This window comes from Daucus carota, chromosome 5, assembly GCF_001625215.2.
Source record: "Daucus carota subsp. sativus chromosome 5, DH1 v3.0, whole genome shotgun sequence".
Classification (NCBI taxonomy): domain Eukaryota; kingdom Viridiplantae; phylum Streptophyta; class Magnoliopsida; order Apiales; family Apiaceae; genus Daucus; species Daucus carota.
Window position 1 is genome coordinate 26,535,771 of NC_030385.2, and position 19,297 is coordinate 26,555,067.

The 19,297-nt window shown below is 29.6% G+C and overlaps 1 protein-coding gene across 3 annotated transcripts; it reads right to left on the reverse strand.

The window, feature by feature from the left end:
- Positions 1-4,231: 4,231 nt before the first annotated feature.
- On the reverse strand, positions 4,232-9,586 carry LOC108223739 (WPP domain-interacting protein 2). 3 transcript variants are annotated; one of them, XM_017398136.2, is made up of 3 exons: positions 9,498-9,586; positions 8,114-9,303; positions 4,232-4,993 (listed from the first exon to the last, which is right to left on the reverse strand). In XM_017398136.2, the coding sequence occupies exons 2-3, from the start codon at positions 9,138-9,140 to the stop codon at positions 4,380-4,382; spliced, it is 1,641 nt and encodes a 546-aa protein (XP_017253625.1). In that variant the 5' UTR covers positions 9,141-9,303; positions 9,498-9,586; the 3' UTR covers positions 4,232-4,379. The 3 variants fall into 3 exon arrangements, with proteins under 3 accessions (XP_017253625.1, XP_017253624.1, XP_017253626.1); XM_017398135.2 differs by having other exon boundaries at positions 8,114-9,148; positions 9,498-9,582; XM_017398137.2 differs by having other exon boundaries at positions 8,114-9,306; positions 9,498-9,561.
- Positions 9,587-19,297: the final 9,711 nt, after the last annotated feature.

Below are 19,297 nucleotides of genomic sequence, written 5' to 3' on the forward strand. Positions count from 1 at the left end.
TCTCGTGATCCAAGTCGATATTTCACTTTTGGCCATTTGACAATTCATACAATCGTCTTATATATTTTTTGAATAAATCTGAAGGATAAACGCTGCCTTGAGCTCCAATTTTGAATAGATTTTCCCAAATTCTATTCTAGTGATCCAAACTTAATTTTGTTTTAAACAGATAAGTAATATGTATTTTTTTCAAGATAATCAAATTATTGTCCGCGATTATTCATGTTATTTTGAGATTCTTACTTTTATCTTATTTCTTCATTTTTGATTAATAAGAGAAAGTGTTCATAGTATTCAATTCAGTCTATTTTAATATTATTAACATATATTACAAATTTTTATATAAATAAATCCAACATATCTCATTTAGAGTGGGGTCCGGAAAGGATAAAATGTATGCAGTAATAGACTTTATAAAAGAACAATAAAATTATTTTTATGAAAATCCTGAATTTAGTGCGATAAAAAAACTATACATGATATAAGCAAACCCAAACATATATATAAAAAATAATAAATGTGTACAACCTATCCACCATTAACTATCAAAAATTAGACTCAGCTGCTCTAACATCTTCGCCAAATAGTCCTATCCAAAATTATGTCACATGTAAGATTTAAGACGATCATGTTCATGTTTAATCAGTCAAATCATAATACCCAAATACCTTTCGGTGTTCGATCTAATACTTTTCACCCCCCCGCTAAGAGCAAGTCCAGTACGTTACTTATATGATGTCCTAAACTCATATTTAGGTAATTTGTCAAAAAAATGCACTCCAACACTATCTTAGTGTTATCCTAAATCACTAGCACAACCTTAATTCTCCTAACCATTACCTATTTATAAGTAACCCTAGCCATTACTTATTTAATATTTATAAATAAAATAATCATCTCTCTCTTTCTTTTTTTGTTTTTTCCCTCCTTTTCCCATTCTCTCTCTCAAATTTATTATTAAAATAATCTTAAGAGAACAAATATAGAGATTGCTATTGGAGTTGACACTAGAAGTAGATTACTTAAATCACTAAGACTCACTATGACTCATTATTATATATTATTAATAAGTAATAAGATAGGTAACTTATTGGACTCGCTCAATATGTTATCAACTCTCAACTCTCCCGGTAGGAGTTGTTCTTTATGAGTTAATTACACTTTGTAACCTCTAGGTTTGCTCCAAACGCAGTTTAATACCTGAATTTTAAAACGTGGCAATATGCACCCTAAACTTAACATTCTCGTGCAAGTTGTAACGCCTAGTCACTATTTTGTCAAAATCTGTCGTTAACTTTAACTGTTTGAGAGGTAACTGTGTGTATATCAGTTTCTAACAGCTACTTTACCCCCTGTGACCCCTCAAAAATTATGTATTATATTTTGAAATTATTTCTGAACACACAGAACGATGTAAAAAACATTAAAATAATGTTAAAAATATGTATCTAGATTTAGAATCTGAAAATTTATTTATTTTTAAATAAACAATATAACTTATTTTAAAATTGTAAAATAAGTACATATTTTAAAATTTATTTTAATTTTTTTACATCGTTGTGTGTGTTCAGAAATAATTTCAAAATATAAAGCTTTGAGGGGTCACATGGGATAAAATAGCTGTTAGAAACTAATATACACACTGTAACCTCTCAAACAGTTAAAGTTAACGGCAGATTTGGATGGAATAGTGACTAGGGTTTACAACTTGCACGAGAATGTTAAATTTAAGGTGCATATTGTCACGTTTTAAAGTTCAGATATTAAACTGCGTTGCAAATCTAGGAGTTACAAAGTGTAATTAACTCTTCTTTTATATTCGACGAACCCTCCTAATCGGAGTAGTTGTTCATATTCGATGAACAGGCTCCTACCATCTCAGTCCACCCTCCCTCACTTTCTTGAAAATCGGTTCCACATGCAACACTCAGCTAAAAACATCATTTGGATTTTGATCCATCATCGTACAACCACAAATTCAAAATAACTACGCATGTTTACAATCTCTAACCTACACTCTTCTAACTTTCTCATTGACTAACATTCAGAACTACACACTAATATAAGTGTGAATGTTACTCTATAAAATTTATGGATATTTCTAATGTGTGCCCAAGGGCACACAATAAGCACCTGTGACAGTTCTCCATTTAAACCATCATGTCTTGATACGGTGAACTAATGTCTTAACATTCTTAATAACGCATGTCCTAAGGGCAAACTCAGCAGTGATCCAAAGATCCAAATTTGGGGCAGATTACCCCAAATTCTCCTCCAGCAGTGATCCAAAAAGTGATCCAAATTTGGATCAGTGAATAGTACTGATCCAAATTTGGATCACCACTGTTCACTGATCCAAATTTGGATCACCTACTTTATTATAAAATAATGATTTTGTTATTTGTATATCTTTCGTTTATCAGACTTAAAATTAATTTGTGATTATTAATATTTAATTAATAATAGTTTATAATTAATGATTAATAAAATTGATGTTTTAGTACAAACTTAGAATAATAGGAAAGCAAATTTCATTGAAATTAAAAAAAGAGTCCATTACATGCATAAAATAAAAAGTACATAAAATGCATAAAATAAAATTACAAACTAACTAGAAAACAGTACGATAAATATAAATTTTGATTTAGTCGAACAGATTATTTCTGTTTTCTCCAATATAATCAAAATATTGTCCATAGCTATTCGTATCATTTTGAAATCCTTGAGTTTCATCTTCATTTCCTTAATTTTGAGATACTTTGATCGATGTTAAAAAAATAAATAATTAATTAATTAAATTAAATATAATATAAGTAGTTAAGAATGATTAAAAATTAAATTCAATTTAAAATTTATGTAATATAATATACAAAAAGTAATTTGGATCAAAATTTGGATCACGCTGCTGGAGTTGGTCAGAAATTTGGATCAGAATTTAGATCAGTTGGTGATCCAATTTTGGATTTTTGGATCACAACTGCTGGAGATGGCTTAACATTCTTAACAATATCCTCGTCATTCTATACGATAGATCCCATGTACTTGAAATTCTGCCATATGACCATTACCTCATTCCCCGTTACCTCTCTGTTGTAACTAGTTTAAAAATACTCAATTTTCGAACGAACGAAAATCTTTTATTTCTGATAATCTATGCCGCTGTTATGATTTTGCTTTAACTGTCATGCTAGACTCCGTCACTGATACAATATTATCAACAAAAAAATTACATCATGAAACATGATCTCGAATTCTCTCGAATCCCTTAAATTAAAAGTATAATGAAGCATATTTCTTGTCTATTTTGTTGAGGTCTGAGGCAAAATTTTATAAACTCTTACATATAATTTTATTAAAATACTAGCCTTTAACCCGTGCAAAGCACGGGCGAGTATAGAATTCGTAATTTATTAATTATAATTTAAAATTTTAACATTATCTTGTTAGTATTTTAGAATTGATGAATTAGATTTTAACCAGATTATATTTACCAACTGATTATATTTTTTGGACGACTACAAATTATACCATTGTCGGTTTATTATAATATAATATATAAATTATATTTGAAAGAATAATGGTGGAGTTTTTATCTTGTACAACATCTCAAGTGTTTGTAATTTAAACGGTATAAAACTCTTTAATATTATTGTAAAAGTAAGAGAAGTTTACGTGTGACAAATTTCTGATTACAAAGGAGATGACCAAACCAAAATTTTGTACGACTACAAATTATACATATGTTGACTTATTATAATATAGTATAGTATAGATAGTATAGATATATCAGTCCTTTTAAGTTAAATATGACATAATTATTAATATATAACTAATAATTGTGAATGTTACTTGGATATGCCCCAGAGAAAGAGAGATTTTTGTTTCATGGGAACAAATTAGATTAAGATTTAGTATTCTACAAAAAAAACAATTTACTCGGTAAGATGTATGAGATTTCTGTCTCATGTAATAAAATTGAAAACTCAAAGACTCGTACGTAATTTCAAATACTCACACATAATATTGAAAATTCAATTTTCGTTAACTTAAACTTATTATATATATATAATAAGTAGAGTTAATAAAATTTTTCACTGCTGAAATATTAATTAATAAATTTTATATTTTTTTAGCTAATATATTTTGACGTGTGTAATTGCAGTCTTACAGAAGTACAATGTGGAGGCATCTTGTGCACAAGGATCAATTTTCTTATTATTAACTTACCATATAAAGTATAAAAATTCTATAACCAAGATTAAGAAATACAATGTATATTAATCCGTATACCACACTACATGAACAAACAAGTACATTAGCTCCTCCAGGGATGCCAAGTATATTGAAAAACAAAACAAAAACAAACAAAAACAAAAATATTAGGTTGGTACATTCTCAGTGTAGCAAGGCACCAACTGCAAAACAAAGAACCAAAGTGCTACACAAAGTAGAACAAACTGTATAAAGAAAAGTAGAGCAAAGTTACATGTTCTCTTCTTCAGCTTCATGTTTTCACCCGTTTCTATTTGTGTTTCTAACTTGTCCACTCCTCTTTTGGGCATGCTCGCTTGGTATCCTACACTTTCAGAGAAGCTAACTACCTGTGCTTGCTCTATAGCTACAAGTTTTTGTTCTTCCAAAAATGTGATATTACTCACTGCTGCTAATCTCAGATCTTCAATTGTTTTCGACGTTACTAAGTACTCGACCATAGCTTCGATCCTTTGCTTGAAGAGGCCCTCAAGGTCCTCGACTTCTCTAGAAATTCTTTGCTCTAGATCTGACATTTCTATGTTTTCTTTTTGTATTGAACCTGTAGAAGTTAGAGAGGGTTCAAGCGTAGACCTTGCCTCCTCAAGCTTGCTTTCTAACACATTAACATTCTGCTTTACGTTAACTATGTCACCCTCCAATGAACTTGGATTAGCATCCTGAATCACATCACTGAAGAAGAATATATCATCTTTTCCGATTTCCTTAAATTTCTGAACTTCTGCACAGTAGAAAGAGGTAAAATAAGCCTCATGACAAAAAAAACTAGAGTCGAAGAAATTAATTTCATGGAAGTAAAAAAAGGGAAAGGGGTGTAAAAAGAAGTTAATGAAAAAAGATTTCCAGATCATAATGGAAAAAGCTTAAATTTGGACAATATTAATTGCCGCTCATTTGGGCGCCTATGATACTAGAGAAATGCTACGCTTACAAAAAACGCTACAGAAAATACTTACAGAATGATGTGGCAGCTCTAGCTGGACGGAGCATTTAAGATGTTGTCTGCCACTTACCTACTTATCAGTCATTATCACATTTATCTTTTTTTTATTTTCATATGCTGTTATCTTTTTTGTTTTGTTTGTACTTCCAATATTTTTATTTTCTGTTAAACCTAAAATATTTCAAATTTTCAAATTAATATTTATTATTTTAAATTTCTTATTTAAATAACCCATATTTACATAAACATGTGTATTTGTATATCATAAATAATGAAAATGAAGAGTATACTTTAAATGTTTCCCATGTGATTTTTTGATGAAATAAATAAATAATTTCAAAAATATATACTTTATACGAACTATATATTTATTTTTATTTTGTTTTTTTTGTGTATTTCACCTTTTAATTTTCATTATATTTTCCTTTTAAATTATTTATGTCATTTATTTTGTTTTTTTGTAAAATTTTAATGTAAATTGATAAATTTACAATATTAGACTTCTATAATATATATATATATATATATATATATATATATATATATATATATATATATATATATATATAACGTAAGTTTTTCTTTTTAGTTATTCTTTTATCTTTTTGTGAAATCACCTTTTTTGTTTTCGTTACTTTTTTTCCCGTGTATATTTCAACTTTCCAGTTTCATATTTTCAACTGACTTTTCAATTGGCCCATTTCATAACATTTTTCAACTGATTTTAAAAATATAATATATTTAAATTATTAATTTCAATCAAAACATTAAAAAATATAGTAAAATATAACTGGCATAAATACATTGAAAAATAGAGTAATAAAACTAAAAAGGTGATTACATATAAAAAAAATAAAAGAATAACTAAAAAACCCTCACATATTATGTATATTACAAGTCTATATAGTAAAGTTAGTCATTTACATCCAAATATTATACAGTTAAAATAAGTGTTAAATAATTTAAAAAGAAAAGACAATAAAAATTAAAAGGTGAATTACTTAAAAAAGAAGATAAAACACTTTAATTTCATTATTTATAATATACAAATACACATGTTTATGTAAATATTGGTTATTCAAGTAAGAAATTTAAAATAATAAATATTAATTTGAAATATTTGAGGTTTAACAAAAAAATAAAAATATTGAAAGTACAAACAAAACAAAAGAGATAACAGCTTATAAAAATAAAAAGAGATAAATGTGATAATGACCGATAAGTAGGGATAGCTAGATAAGTGGCAGACAACATCTTAAATGCTCCGTCCAGCTGGAGCTGCCACATCATTCTGTAAATATTTTCTGTAGCGCTTTCTGTGGACGTAGCATTTCTCATGATACTAAGACCAATAGGGAAAAAAAATAGGTACCTACAACCCTACTACTTAAGAGATATATATGTTATGTATTCAAGCACAATTAATAGGCCAAAAATAGGTACCCGTAGCCAACCCTACTACTGAAAAAACAGATATTTCATTTATTCAAACACGAAATTTTCAAAGCAATGGAAGATGGGTACCAAACTAGCTTCTCTAAATAAACGGCAAAAATATCGACTCCCTACGAACTGGCATTAATATGCAATCATGGACTAGAAGGGAACAATTGTTAAAGCAATTATTAAAAAGAACCAAAAGCTACTGCACATGAACTTCTCCCAAAGGAATGAACTTGAAGAACCAACAAGGCTAAAAAACAGTGAGCAGGTCGATGGGTCAAGATTCAGCAGTTGAGCAAATACAGGAAGAGCAGATTATAATTTACGGGCAAAAGACCAGACAAAACCAACAAAAACAAATGTATTTACCATCTTGTCACACCCCAATAAACTATTGCTTTATGCAGTCTAAAGCATTCGTGAATTGTACAAAGTACATAGCATACATAGTTTCCGAAGTAACATGAATTACTTTCTCAGATATTGTGTTCACCTAGTAAATACTTATGTTCCATTTGGTATATCAATAGAGATGGGAAGAACAGTTGTAGGGGGAAGAAAAGGATTAACGAGATGGGTGAGAAAATGATAGAAATGAGCTCTAGTTCAACTTGTGTGATGGAGCGGAGGGACTAGGGAGAAAAACACTTCCCATTCCAAACAGAGTATATATGTTTATGCATTATAGTATAGTATTTCCATCTGTACTCGAAAAATATCAGTATATAATTAAGCAAAAATGTTTGTTTAACTGAAGTACATTCCATAGTTTATTGAGCTTGCAAAATTTGTATATTTCAGATGTTTGTTTAACTGAAGTACATTCCATACTTTATTGAGCTTGCAAAATTTGTATATTTCACTTGTTGCAACTTGGAAAGCAAAATGAATAGGTTTTTTAAGAAAATATTTGGTCGATAACCAAAAGACTAATCACGTAAATTTACTATTCTTATCAAGATATACCTATTAAGCATTCCTATGTTACTCGGACTCGGGTACGGAGTGTCGGACACGACTCATATCCGAGTGTCAGACTTTAGAAACTTTGAAAATTAGGGACACGGGGACACTGTCCTATTTTTGGACACGGGTACAGGACACATCGTAGTATACCAATAAACAAGCCTGGTAAGTTAGACATACTAACAAAAACTAACAATAAAACTCAAATTAGACATGATTTCATAGGGGATTTTGCAAATTAGGCGACTTCCGTACTTTATCCCATTCTTGCTTCTTGCTTTTTTCTTTTTTTGAAACCTACTTCTTTTGAATTGTAAGTTTGACTCATATTTGATTTTTAAATTGGTCAAAGTGTCCACATTTTAGTCAAAAGATCCAACACAAAATAAGTATCGTGTCCAAGTGTCCGACACGGGTACGGAAACCTAAATAGAAGAGTCGGAGTAACATAGAGCATCACGAAAACTGTAATGAAAGAACATAGAGTACCTTCAGCAAGTGCTTCCTGTGCAGATTGGAGTCTGGTAATAGACTCAAGCAAAGGATCCTGATCTACTGATGACCCATTGTTTACACAGTTTTCTTCCTTGGTTTTCCAATTTAGGTCAGCAGGTAAATAAGTTTGTGAGACTTCCTCAAATTCTGCCATGTTTTTCCTGAATCCAGACTGAAGTTCCTCAGCAAAATGCTGTTCACTGCCCTGACCTTCCTCATCACTATTTTCACCATCACAATTGGCGAACTTGCTTTGTCTACCCTTACTGGTCACTGAGTTAGCTCCCTGCATAAAGACAAAATTGGATCCCTGAGAGTCAGACTCCACGCTGCAATAAGAGTTTTCCTTCTCAATTTTAGCCTGTTCCGCTCTAGCCTTCTTACCAGTTCCCGTCCGATTTCTACCATGCTGACCCCTCTGAGCAGCTAAATCATGGAACCCATTACTATCACCCACAGATCCCCCCGTCAGAGGTATCTCCAACCTCTGCTGAGGAGCACTTGCTGCAGTCGAGGACTTGCTACTATGATCTTCACTATTTTCTGAATCCGCGACTGCATCAAACACAGGTCCAAGTCCAACTTCCAGTCCAGAACCAAACCCCTGAGCAAAAAGACCAGAGCTTTTCAATACACCATTAGTAGAGGAAACTGAACCCTCACTTCTTTGTTTCGTCTCAGCCAAAACCACGCCCTTTCTTGAATCAGGGGTAACATTCGAAAACTCTCTTTTCCCAGCTGTACCATTATCCATGCTATTACCCCTTTCCTTACTAGATTCCCTTGGCATCCTTTTCCACTTCTTCAACCCATACCCTTTCTTCACCTGAGAATTCGTCCCCATTGAACCACTACCTGATGAAGGAAACCCCTCGGATTTCACCTCCCCTAAATCTACCTCTCTAACATGCTCAACACCACAATCCCCATTACTATGAATTATCGTATTCTCACTAGGAATAATCACTTCATTATCTTCCACAGATTCAATAACAGAATTCTCACTTTCCAAAGCCATCATTCCATAAACTGATAAAAATGCGAACTTTGGGAATTATACAGTACAAAAGTATGTGTGAATTTTTATATGCATATAATATGGAGAAGGGTCCATTAAAGTTGAGATCAAGATCAAGAACAAGGACAATTAACCATCATTCCAGCACATAGGAGAGCAAATCTACCTTCTTCAACAAAACAAATACTTTAAAATTAAATAACATATTAAATTATAAATAATTAAACTCTGAATTGTCTGGATCTAGACAATCAGCCAAAAGACTGAAAGTATTCGAATTTAGGAAACTTGTAAGACTAATAAGTTGCTAAATCAAATTACATAAATAAATATTTATATAGAATTATGATCAAGGGGTACCTTTTGCGCCATGAAAACAACAAAGACGTTTCTTAGCTGAAGAGAATAAAAACCCCGAATTTAATTGCATCACAGATTATATATAGTAGGGACTAGTAATTGATTAATAAGTAAGATTAATTACAAAATAAGATTAATAATATTTTTTAAATTGGTTTCAAAAAAAAATAAAATAATATTTTTTAAATTGATTTCAGAAAAAAGTAATGGCCTGTTTGAGAAATTAAATTTGATTTGAAATTCTGGATTTGATCAAATAACATGTTTGACAATTTGGATTTGGATTTAATTTGAAATCCACACATCCAAATACTAGTATAAATCTAAAAATTTGAAATGACAACTCAAATCCTATCTTTTGAAATTCATTATTTGAAATGAAATACAAGTTTCCAAAAGCCTCTAAAATTAATCATACTGTGATTAGTACAAAATAACAAATACGGTAGAATAATAGTATTAATATATGAGTGGAGGTGGGGTGAACGTGTAGATAGTACAGTAGAGGCACATGGCAAGGGGGCCACAGAGTGTGATGGAGATGGCAGGCCGGGTTGTCACCCCCAGATTTAGATCAAATCCATGATACTCTTACGCACTATCGCAAAAAGGGCATTAAGCGGCCGATTAAGCGGTATCGGTCCTAAAACGCTTCGATTTTGTACTAAACGGAAGATTAAACGTTTTTTGAAATTAAGCGGACAATTAAGCAGATTAAGCGGTCGTTAAGCGGATTAAGCGGTCAAAATGATGTTGACTTGCTAATTTTTTTTAAAAAAATAAATTTGAAATATTAATTTTTTTAATAATATAACTATAATCAATATACTTATATAAAGGAGAAGCGAGGGGCGTGTAGGTGGCGCCTCTCACATCGCTCCGTTCTATTTTCCTAATTTTCTGGAATTTTTGGATGAAAAATATCAAAAATTAGAATTACCTTTTTTAGTTTCGGATATAGTAGAATCAATATACTTATATAAAGGAGAAGCGAGGGGCGTGTAGGTGGCGCCTCTCACATCGCTCCGTTCTATTTTTCTAATTTTCTGGAATTTTTGGATGAAAAATATCAAAAATTAGAATTACCTTTTTTAGTTTCGGATATAGTAGAAGCAAGTTTCAGAATCTGATTTTGTTTCAGATTATTTATGGAATATAGTAGCTTGAAAGTTTTAATCTGATTTTGTTTCTATATAAAAGAGAAGCGGGGGCGTGTAGGTGGCGCCTTTCACATCGCTCCGTTTTATTTTTCTAAATTTCTAATTTTCTAGAATTTTCGGATGAAAAATATTATTTTCCTAATTTTCTGGAATTTTTAGATGAAAAATATCAAAAATTAGAATTATCTTTTTTAGTTTCAGATATATTAGAAGCAAGTTTCAGAATCTGATTTTGTTTCAGAATCTGATTTTGTTTCAGATTATTTATGGAATATAGTAGCTTGAAAGTTTTAATCTGATTTTGTTTCTATATAAAAGAGAAGCGGGGGCGTGTAGGTGGCGCCTTTCACATCGCTCCGTTTTATTTTTCTAATTTTCTAATTTTCTGGAATTTTCGGATGAAAAATATCAAAAATTAAAACTACCTTTTTTAGTTTCGGATATATTAGGGGTAAGTTTCTTTTCAGATTATTTATGGAATATAGCAGCTTAGCACACAAGTCTCTTTGCACCTATAAATACCCCTATAGGTTGTAGGGTTTTCGATCATCTAAACACGACCTACTCTCTCTCAATACCACAACCCTACCTCTCTCTGGTGATAGTTCTCTTACTCGATTTTTAACTCGGTGGTGCCGTTCTTCTACAACGATAAGTGGAGGCTGTTTATACGGTATTAAATAAAAAAAGGCAGAGGGTGATTTTCGCCCGCGTGTAAACTGCCACCCTATAGGTTGTAGCGTTTTCGATCATCTAAACACAACCTACTCTCTCTCAATACCACAATCCTAATTCCTACCTCTCTCTGGTGATAGTTCTCTTGCTCGATTTTCAACTCGGTGGTGCCGTTCTTCTGCAACGATAAGTGGAGGCTGTTTATACGGTATTATAAAAAATAAAGGTCGTCGCAAGCAAAGGTAATTATAGACCGCTATGTGGGAGTCGACAAATCTAAACACGGGAGAAGAATATAGTCTTGACATGATATTGATGGATGTTATCAATAAATATTGGTTATTCTTTTATAATATTTGTTTTGTTCATCAGACTTGTTTTTTGTTGTTAATTTTTATATGATTTACTTTGTACATAGAAAAATATTATTCATGTATTATCTGTTTATTCTGTTCAAGCAACTTTTAAGTGAAGACTGTTCGTACAGCATTAAAAAATAAAGGTTGTAACAAGCAAGTCTAATTATAGACCGCTATCTCACGGATTTAAGTTAGATGTTTTTGTACACAATCAAACCAGAAAAACTGGAGGAAGGCGACAATGTAAGAACATGATTACTTTTCAAAAAAAACACAAATAAAATTAAGATTCGTCATGTTTTAAATTGTTAATTACGTGTAAAAATTTATTTTCATTTTTTCACCATGAGTTATCCAATTTTGCAATTTTATATATTTTAGTATTGGTATTACATCAAAATTTTTATAATATAAACTTTATTTTATCCTACAAATATTAATTTTTAATCATTAATATATTTATAATAGACGGCCACAAAATTATTACATTCTATAAATATTAATATTAAATCATTAATATAATTTTTATAGGCCGCCGCAACGCGCGGCTTCTCAACTAGTTATATTATAAAATTAAAAAATATATATTTTGTTAAAAATATTAAAAATGCATATTCGTAACACAACATAATATTATTGTTAAATATATTAATATTATAATTAAATATTTAATTATATTTAATTAACCCGCTTATTGACCCGCTTAAAATTCCGCCTAAGCGTCCGCTTTACCGCTTAAGCGCTAGAAAGTCCTCCTGCCGTTTAGAACCGATTTGCGCTTTTCACAACACTGCTCTTACACTATAAGTAAATAAATAAAGATAAAAGAAGTAGGAAATGTAGTTTTGGAAAAAATTGAAAGAACTTAAAATTGATTTGATAAAGAAATTAAAAGTTGAAAGAAATGGAGTATTTTTCTTCAAATTAGGGTGTTATATTTATTATGGAATGGTCATTTCTAATAGGGCTGTTCACGAACCGAGTCGAGCAGAGTTTTGACCGAGTCGAGCCGAGCTTTAAATTTTTTCTTATCGAGCCGAGCCGAGCTTTCTTATCAAACAAAAAAGTGTGTTCGCGCTCGACCTCGTTAACTAACGAGTCGAACACGAGCTTGTTCAGGAACAAATACGAGCCGAGCCGAGCCAGAGAAAAATAAGGCCAAACCGCTACTTTACTCTTAAAATAGCAAGCCAAATAAAATTTTTAGTGTGTTTTGATGGTACCATATTATAGTTAATTTTCTCATGATCGATTTGATATATTATATGTTGAATTCGGCGTTCAATAACATATATATATATATATTACGAAATTATTATGAAAATATTGTTTTTTTTCGAGTTTTAACGAGCCGAGCTCGAGCCGAACACACTAAAAGCTCGGCTCGAGCTCGTTTTCTTAACGAACACATTTATGTGTTCGAGCTCGAGCTCGAATTCTTAACGAGCCGAGTTTTTATCGAGCTCGAGCTTTTTCGCGAACAGCTCGGTTCGCGATCAGCTCTAATTTCTAATGAGTTCTTTGAACAAGTTTTTGATTCTAAACTTGAAGAAAATAAGTCATAAATTAGTGATCAAATAACTTCCTACGAATTCTTTCAAAATCTAAGAATTTAATATCTCTCATATCTTTTAAATATAATATTTATAAATATAATATTTATAAATATAATATTAATTTACCTATAATTATCTATAATTTTTCTTCTAATTTAGTTTTCTTTTCCCTCTCATCTGTATTTCACTTCCCAGCCTTCCTTTAATGAACACAACCAATTCCAAATACCAAACTATCTATTTCCTTACATTAAAAATGGATTTTCTTGTTAAAATATTTTGAACTTCAAATTAATAATCTATTATAGTTGGGGAATTTGGCAAAAATGCCTCTTCTTACCATCTTAATTGCAAAACTACGGTATGTCTGGTTTTGTTGCAAAAATACAATTCTTTTACAAGTTTGATTAAAATATTGCAACTATACGTCTCGTTCTTGAAATTATACGTTTCGTTCTTGTCACAGCTCAACACATGGTTTCATCTTCTTCATTTCTTCAATTGCATCCTTTCTCTTTTTAATTCACCAGGTCGCGCATCTCCACCTTCCTTCTTCACCATCATTCAAACGATATTCTATTTGTTGTCTCTTAAACGAATCTGAAAGTTTTATCCTTTTCCATCTCTTGAACGACATCTTAAAGCTCTATCAAGTCTGCGGCGATGATGTTAGGCTTTTGACTGCCGGTAATGTAATGAGTGTGTTTTTGCAATTTGTAGGCCTTGCTATGAGTATAAGAGACAAGAAGGAAATCAGTTTGCCCTCGATGCAAGACTATGTATAAGAGATCAGGGAAGAAGATGTTTAATATAATGTTACCGGGGATTGATATTTACAAACAAATAGGTTGCTTTTAGTTGATTTCATAGTTTTTTTAGTTGATCTTATGGTTGCTTTTGTAATATTAGTATAGGCCCCGCAAAAGCACTCATTTTTTGCCAAATATTTTTTTTAAAGTTGTATTTGTGGTTGCATATAGAGTTGCTAGTAGTTGCATATATGGTTGCAAATGCAACTATCGTATTCTTGCAATTGTTTTTTTTTGAAAGATAGTATATTTGCAATTTGTTTCAAAAAGTGACAATATTTTTACAAAAAATCTTTTAGTTTTAGGTATTTATGAAAACCCCCTTATAATTATACAAATCTATCCAATTATTATCGTACATCACAACTTGGTACTAATGAACGACGGATTTTTCAGTCTCAGGTTTCCTTAAATTTTATAAAAAAAAATTCTTGCTTTTGTTTGGGGCTTTGATAAATTTATAATTATTCTTCAAATATGAGGTACATATTTATATAAATAAAGATTTTATGGCTTGTAATTTACTAATTTCATTGTAGTGAATTCTTTTAATACATGTTGACCATTATTACTGAAATTGCTTTAAAATATTTACAAGATTTTTTTATAACTCTTATTTATTGAAATCTTTTTTGTCCAGGTGCGCTTAGGATGGATTGCCGTGAAGAGTGCCATCGTTTTGTAATTTGATTAATAGGGAGTATCCTGAATATGATGATTTTGCAATATTAAAATACTCATTTTACACCGAAATAGAAAGAAAGGAATGTAGATGTTAATATACTAAATTCTTATTGTAGGTTAAAAATAAAAGAATACACAAGTCATATTAGTCGCATCTCAAGTATTTTGTTCATAGAAAGTGAGGGAGAAAAGACAACAAATGAAAAATTTTACAAGGCAAGAAGACGAACTACTAATTTCAACATGGCGAAATGTGTTATAGATCCCATCATTAGGATTGACAAAAAAATAAAATTTATTGGTAGAGAGTGCAAAGCTACTTAATGAAGCATAAATTTTTTGAATCAGACCGTATTTGGGGTTCACTGATCCATCAGTGGTGGTCAGCCGGTCAATAAATTTTAAAAAGATTATAATAAATGAATGGAAGAAGCAGGTACTCTGAAATTGATACTGTAATATTTTTGATCATTTACAATGAATCGGTTACATATATGAATGATTAAATAATTATGGTTTCCTAAATAGATTCGAGGTGTAAAAAATATGTACAAAGAAATATGCAAACAGAACTTTTCTCTCGAGCATTTTTGGAATATATTGAGATATTTGTCTAAGTGGAATATTGTTTTTCGTATGAAAAGGACAAAAAAAGTTTGGATGAACAGTCCGACAGTTTCTTCTCCATCAACTCCAGATTGTATAATGTTGAAAATCTCGGATTTGGAAAAGCCTATCAAAAGAAAGGCTTCTCCATCAACTCCAGATTGTATAATGTTGGAAATCTCGTATTTGGAAAAGCCTATCAAAAGAAAGGCTGTAAAAGAAATTCAAAATAAAAAAGAAAGAAATTGGAGAATAAACACAATGAAGACGCTGGAGTCGTGGTTCTATAAAAAAAAAGAGATTTGATCAAATTGAATCTGAAAAAGAAAAAAAAAAGAAATGAGAATCTTAAAGAGATGTTATAGTCGGCAAAAGAGAAAGATGAACGTGAAAAGAGAAAAGAAGCCATTGAACAAGCTGAAGTTGATGATAAAATTATTGCTATAGATACAAGTTTTATAGAAAGTAACTCAAGCTGAGTATTTTAATTTTTAACTTGAAGAAAACAAGAAATTGTTGAAAGAAAATGCAAAATTTTAGTCAAGTAATAAATGTATTCTTCACTTAGATATATTTTGTGAATTGATTTAAACTATCAGTTTTGTAGAATATCATATTTTTTGTAACATATGTAAGTATGATCATAAGTAATTTGGTTCATAGGTATATAGGTATCAGTATCTTGTTTGGGGTTGCTATTATGATGTGTTTTAATTATATTATTAAAATTGAAGATATTTCTTGAAACATGCCCATGTCCGTCTGGTGGAGACGTAGAACATGTCAACGAATGTCTATATTGCATAGAATATTTCTTCTTGTAATATTGCATTGCCAGACAGATGCGTTTTGAATTCATGTTTGGTTACTCTATATTAAAAAAATTTCTGCAATCATGATTGAGAGTGACTGTTTTGTTGCAATTTGTCTTTACCAGGATATATATTGTTTGGATTTGTTGTCATTATGAATGTTACTGGCTGCATAAAATATTTCTTCTTGTAATATTGCATTGCCAGACATATGCGTTTTGAATTCTGGTTACTCTATATTAAAAAAATTTCCGCAATCATGATTGAGAGTGACTGTTTTGTTGCAATTTGTCTTCACCAGGGTATATATTGTTTGGAGTTGTTGTTATTATGAATGTTACTGGCTGAGCTGCTGAGGCCTATTTATTCAAAAGTAAATAAAAAATTGTGATGGTAAAAATACTTTATGTTTAATTACAACAATTTTCATTAACCATAATTTTGACTCATAAGCCTAAATTCTGTTGTTTTTGACGAAGACAATTTTTAATCTTTGGAAGGAATAATAAAATTTATAAATAATTGTCCATAACATAATTCAATGTCATGCATTCATTCCAAATTCATTCATCCAACCATAAATGATATAAATAAATTAGATCAAATTGATCGAAAATTAAGAACGACGTAGTTTATGTCGAAAATTGATCTAAAGTCGCTTAATCTCAACTATTCAGATAAGCTCATAAACTCATAGTCACAATTAAGGTTCAATAATTTATGCGATGCGAAGTAAATTGTTTATGAATTGATTTTGTCGAATTTTTTATGCCACATTTTTTTTTTGTGAAGTAGGGCGGCGGGAATCTACGAACAACCCCTAAATCTATTATATATCTAATAGGACAACTTTGATCAATCTAATTCAATATGACCAAACTACCCTTTACTCAAAATGCATATCTTTATATATATAGAGGTCATTATTGACTTTTAACAACGTATTTATTAGACATTAATGTCTAATCATTAATATACATTAAATTACTTCATATTCACATATCTATTATCTATTATATACTTCCTCCGTCCACAAGTTCTATACGTTACTTTTTGACACGCATTTTAAGGCTCTTGTAAAATATACTTACATTATATATATTTTTTAGAAAAAAATTATGAAATATAAACTTTTATTAAAAAAATAAAAAATTTAAAATACGTTATATATATCTAATAGGACAACTTTGATCAATTTAATTCAATATGACCAAACTACCCTTTACTCAAAATGCATATTTTTATATATAGAGAGGTCATTATTGACTTTTAACAACAACGTATTTATTAGACATTAATGTCTAATCATTAATATACATTAAATTACTTCATATTTACATATCTATTATCTATTATATACTTCCTCCGTCCACAAGTTCGTTACGTTACTTTTTGACACGCATTTTAAGGCTCTTGTAAAATATACTTACATTATATATATTTTTTAGAAAAAAAATTTGAAATATAAACTTTTATTGAAAAAATAAAAAATTTAAAATACGTTATCGAACTATACTTTACGAGAGTCTCTTAGACATTAATGTCTATTCATTAGTATACATTAATAAGTTTATAATCAAAATTCCAGTACAAAGATGTATATATACGAATATGTATATTATATATATAATTATGATTTAATAAATAAATAAATATTTATGATTTAATAATAAATAAGCAAATATCCAGTGTTATAAAAACACTGAATCAGAAAATCGGCGATCAATCAAAATGATTAATTGGATCATTATTCAGAATTAAATTTATATTATATATGTAAAAATAATAAATATATAATGATTTTTTAAATTTTAAATTACCACCACAAATTTTGTAAATTCCAATATTCGGCCTGATTTTCAACCAGTTAATCCAATTTTTGTCCAATTAGCCATCAATTTTACACTACCATTTGCTCAAAATACATATTTCTTTATATATAAAGGTCATTATTGACTTTTAACACTAACGTATTTATTAGACATTAATGTCTATCATTAATATACATTAAATTACTTCATATTTAAAACTCCAATACATATATGTATAATATATTTATATTTATGTTTTAATAATAATAAATATATATTTAGCGTTATAAAAAGCGGGAATCAGAAAATCGACGATTAATCAAATTGATTAATAAGATCATTATACATAATTAATTTTATTTTATATATGTAAAAATAATATATATATAATGATTTTTAAAATTTTAAATTATCTCCCACAAATTTTGTAAATTCTAATATTCGGCCTGATTTTCAACCAATTAATCCAATTATTGTCCAATTAGCCATCGATTTTAACCGAATTTTGTCAAATTCGATTATATATCTAATACAACAATAATGAGTAATTTAATTAAAGAGACTAATCAAATTTAATTATATCAAATTTGGATCTCATTTCTTATATCAAATTTTCAATAATTTTAGGTGGGTGGTAATTTAATTTTATAATAAAATTTTAAATAGTGTATATTTTTTGTATTTATATTTTAATAATATCATAGTGAGGATATGTGTACATATAGATATCAATATAATATGACTTCAAATATAAATAAATATACAATTTAAATTACTTTTATAATACAAATAATCTCAATTTAAAAAAGATGAACATATATAAAAAAAATAATTTAAAACAACCCGTGCAAAGCTCGGGTTAAGAAGCTAGTTGTACGAATGACTGAGATATCTCACCTAAATGAGGCATCTCATACGAGTAAAAGTCTAAACTGATAATATATAGGTTCTTTCTATGTTTTGAAAATAGTTGATATTTAATTTTTTTGACACACAATATCAAATATGAAATGAAGTGAACTTATTTTTAAAATTATTACTTTTAAAATTTTTATGTTTTTTTAAGTTAAAATTTTCATGTTGTTAACCAAAGTATAAGTTTGTATTTTTATTCGGAATTTTTTTAAATAAAAACCATAATTATATCTCAATGTGATTAAAAATGTGTGCCAAAAACTCACAAGCGGATTATTTAAATTAAAAACAAAATGGAGTAACTGAAATAAATACTCATATTTTGATTGCCGCTCAGAGTCTGACTTACAAGTTACAAATCAGTTTAATAGGCTCATAGTTGGTTTATTAGGGACCGTTTGGCTGGATTTAAA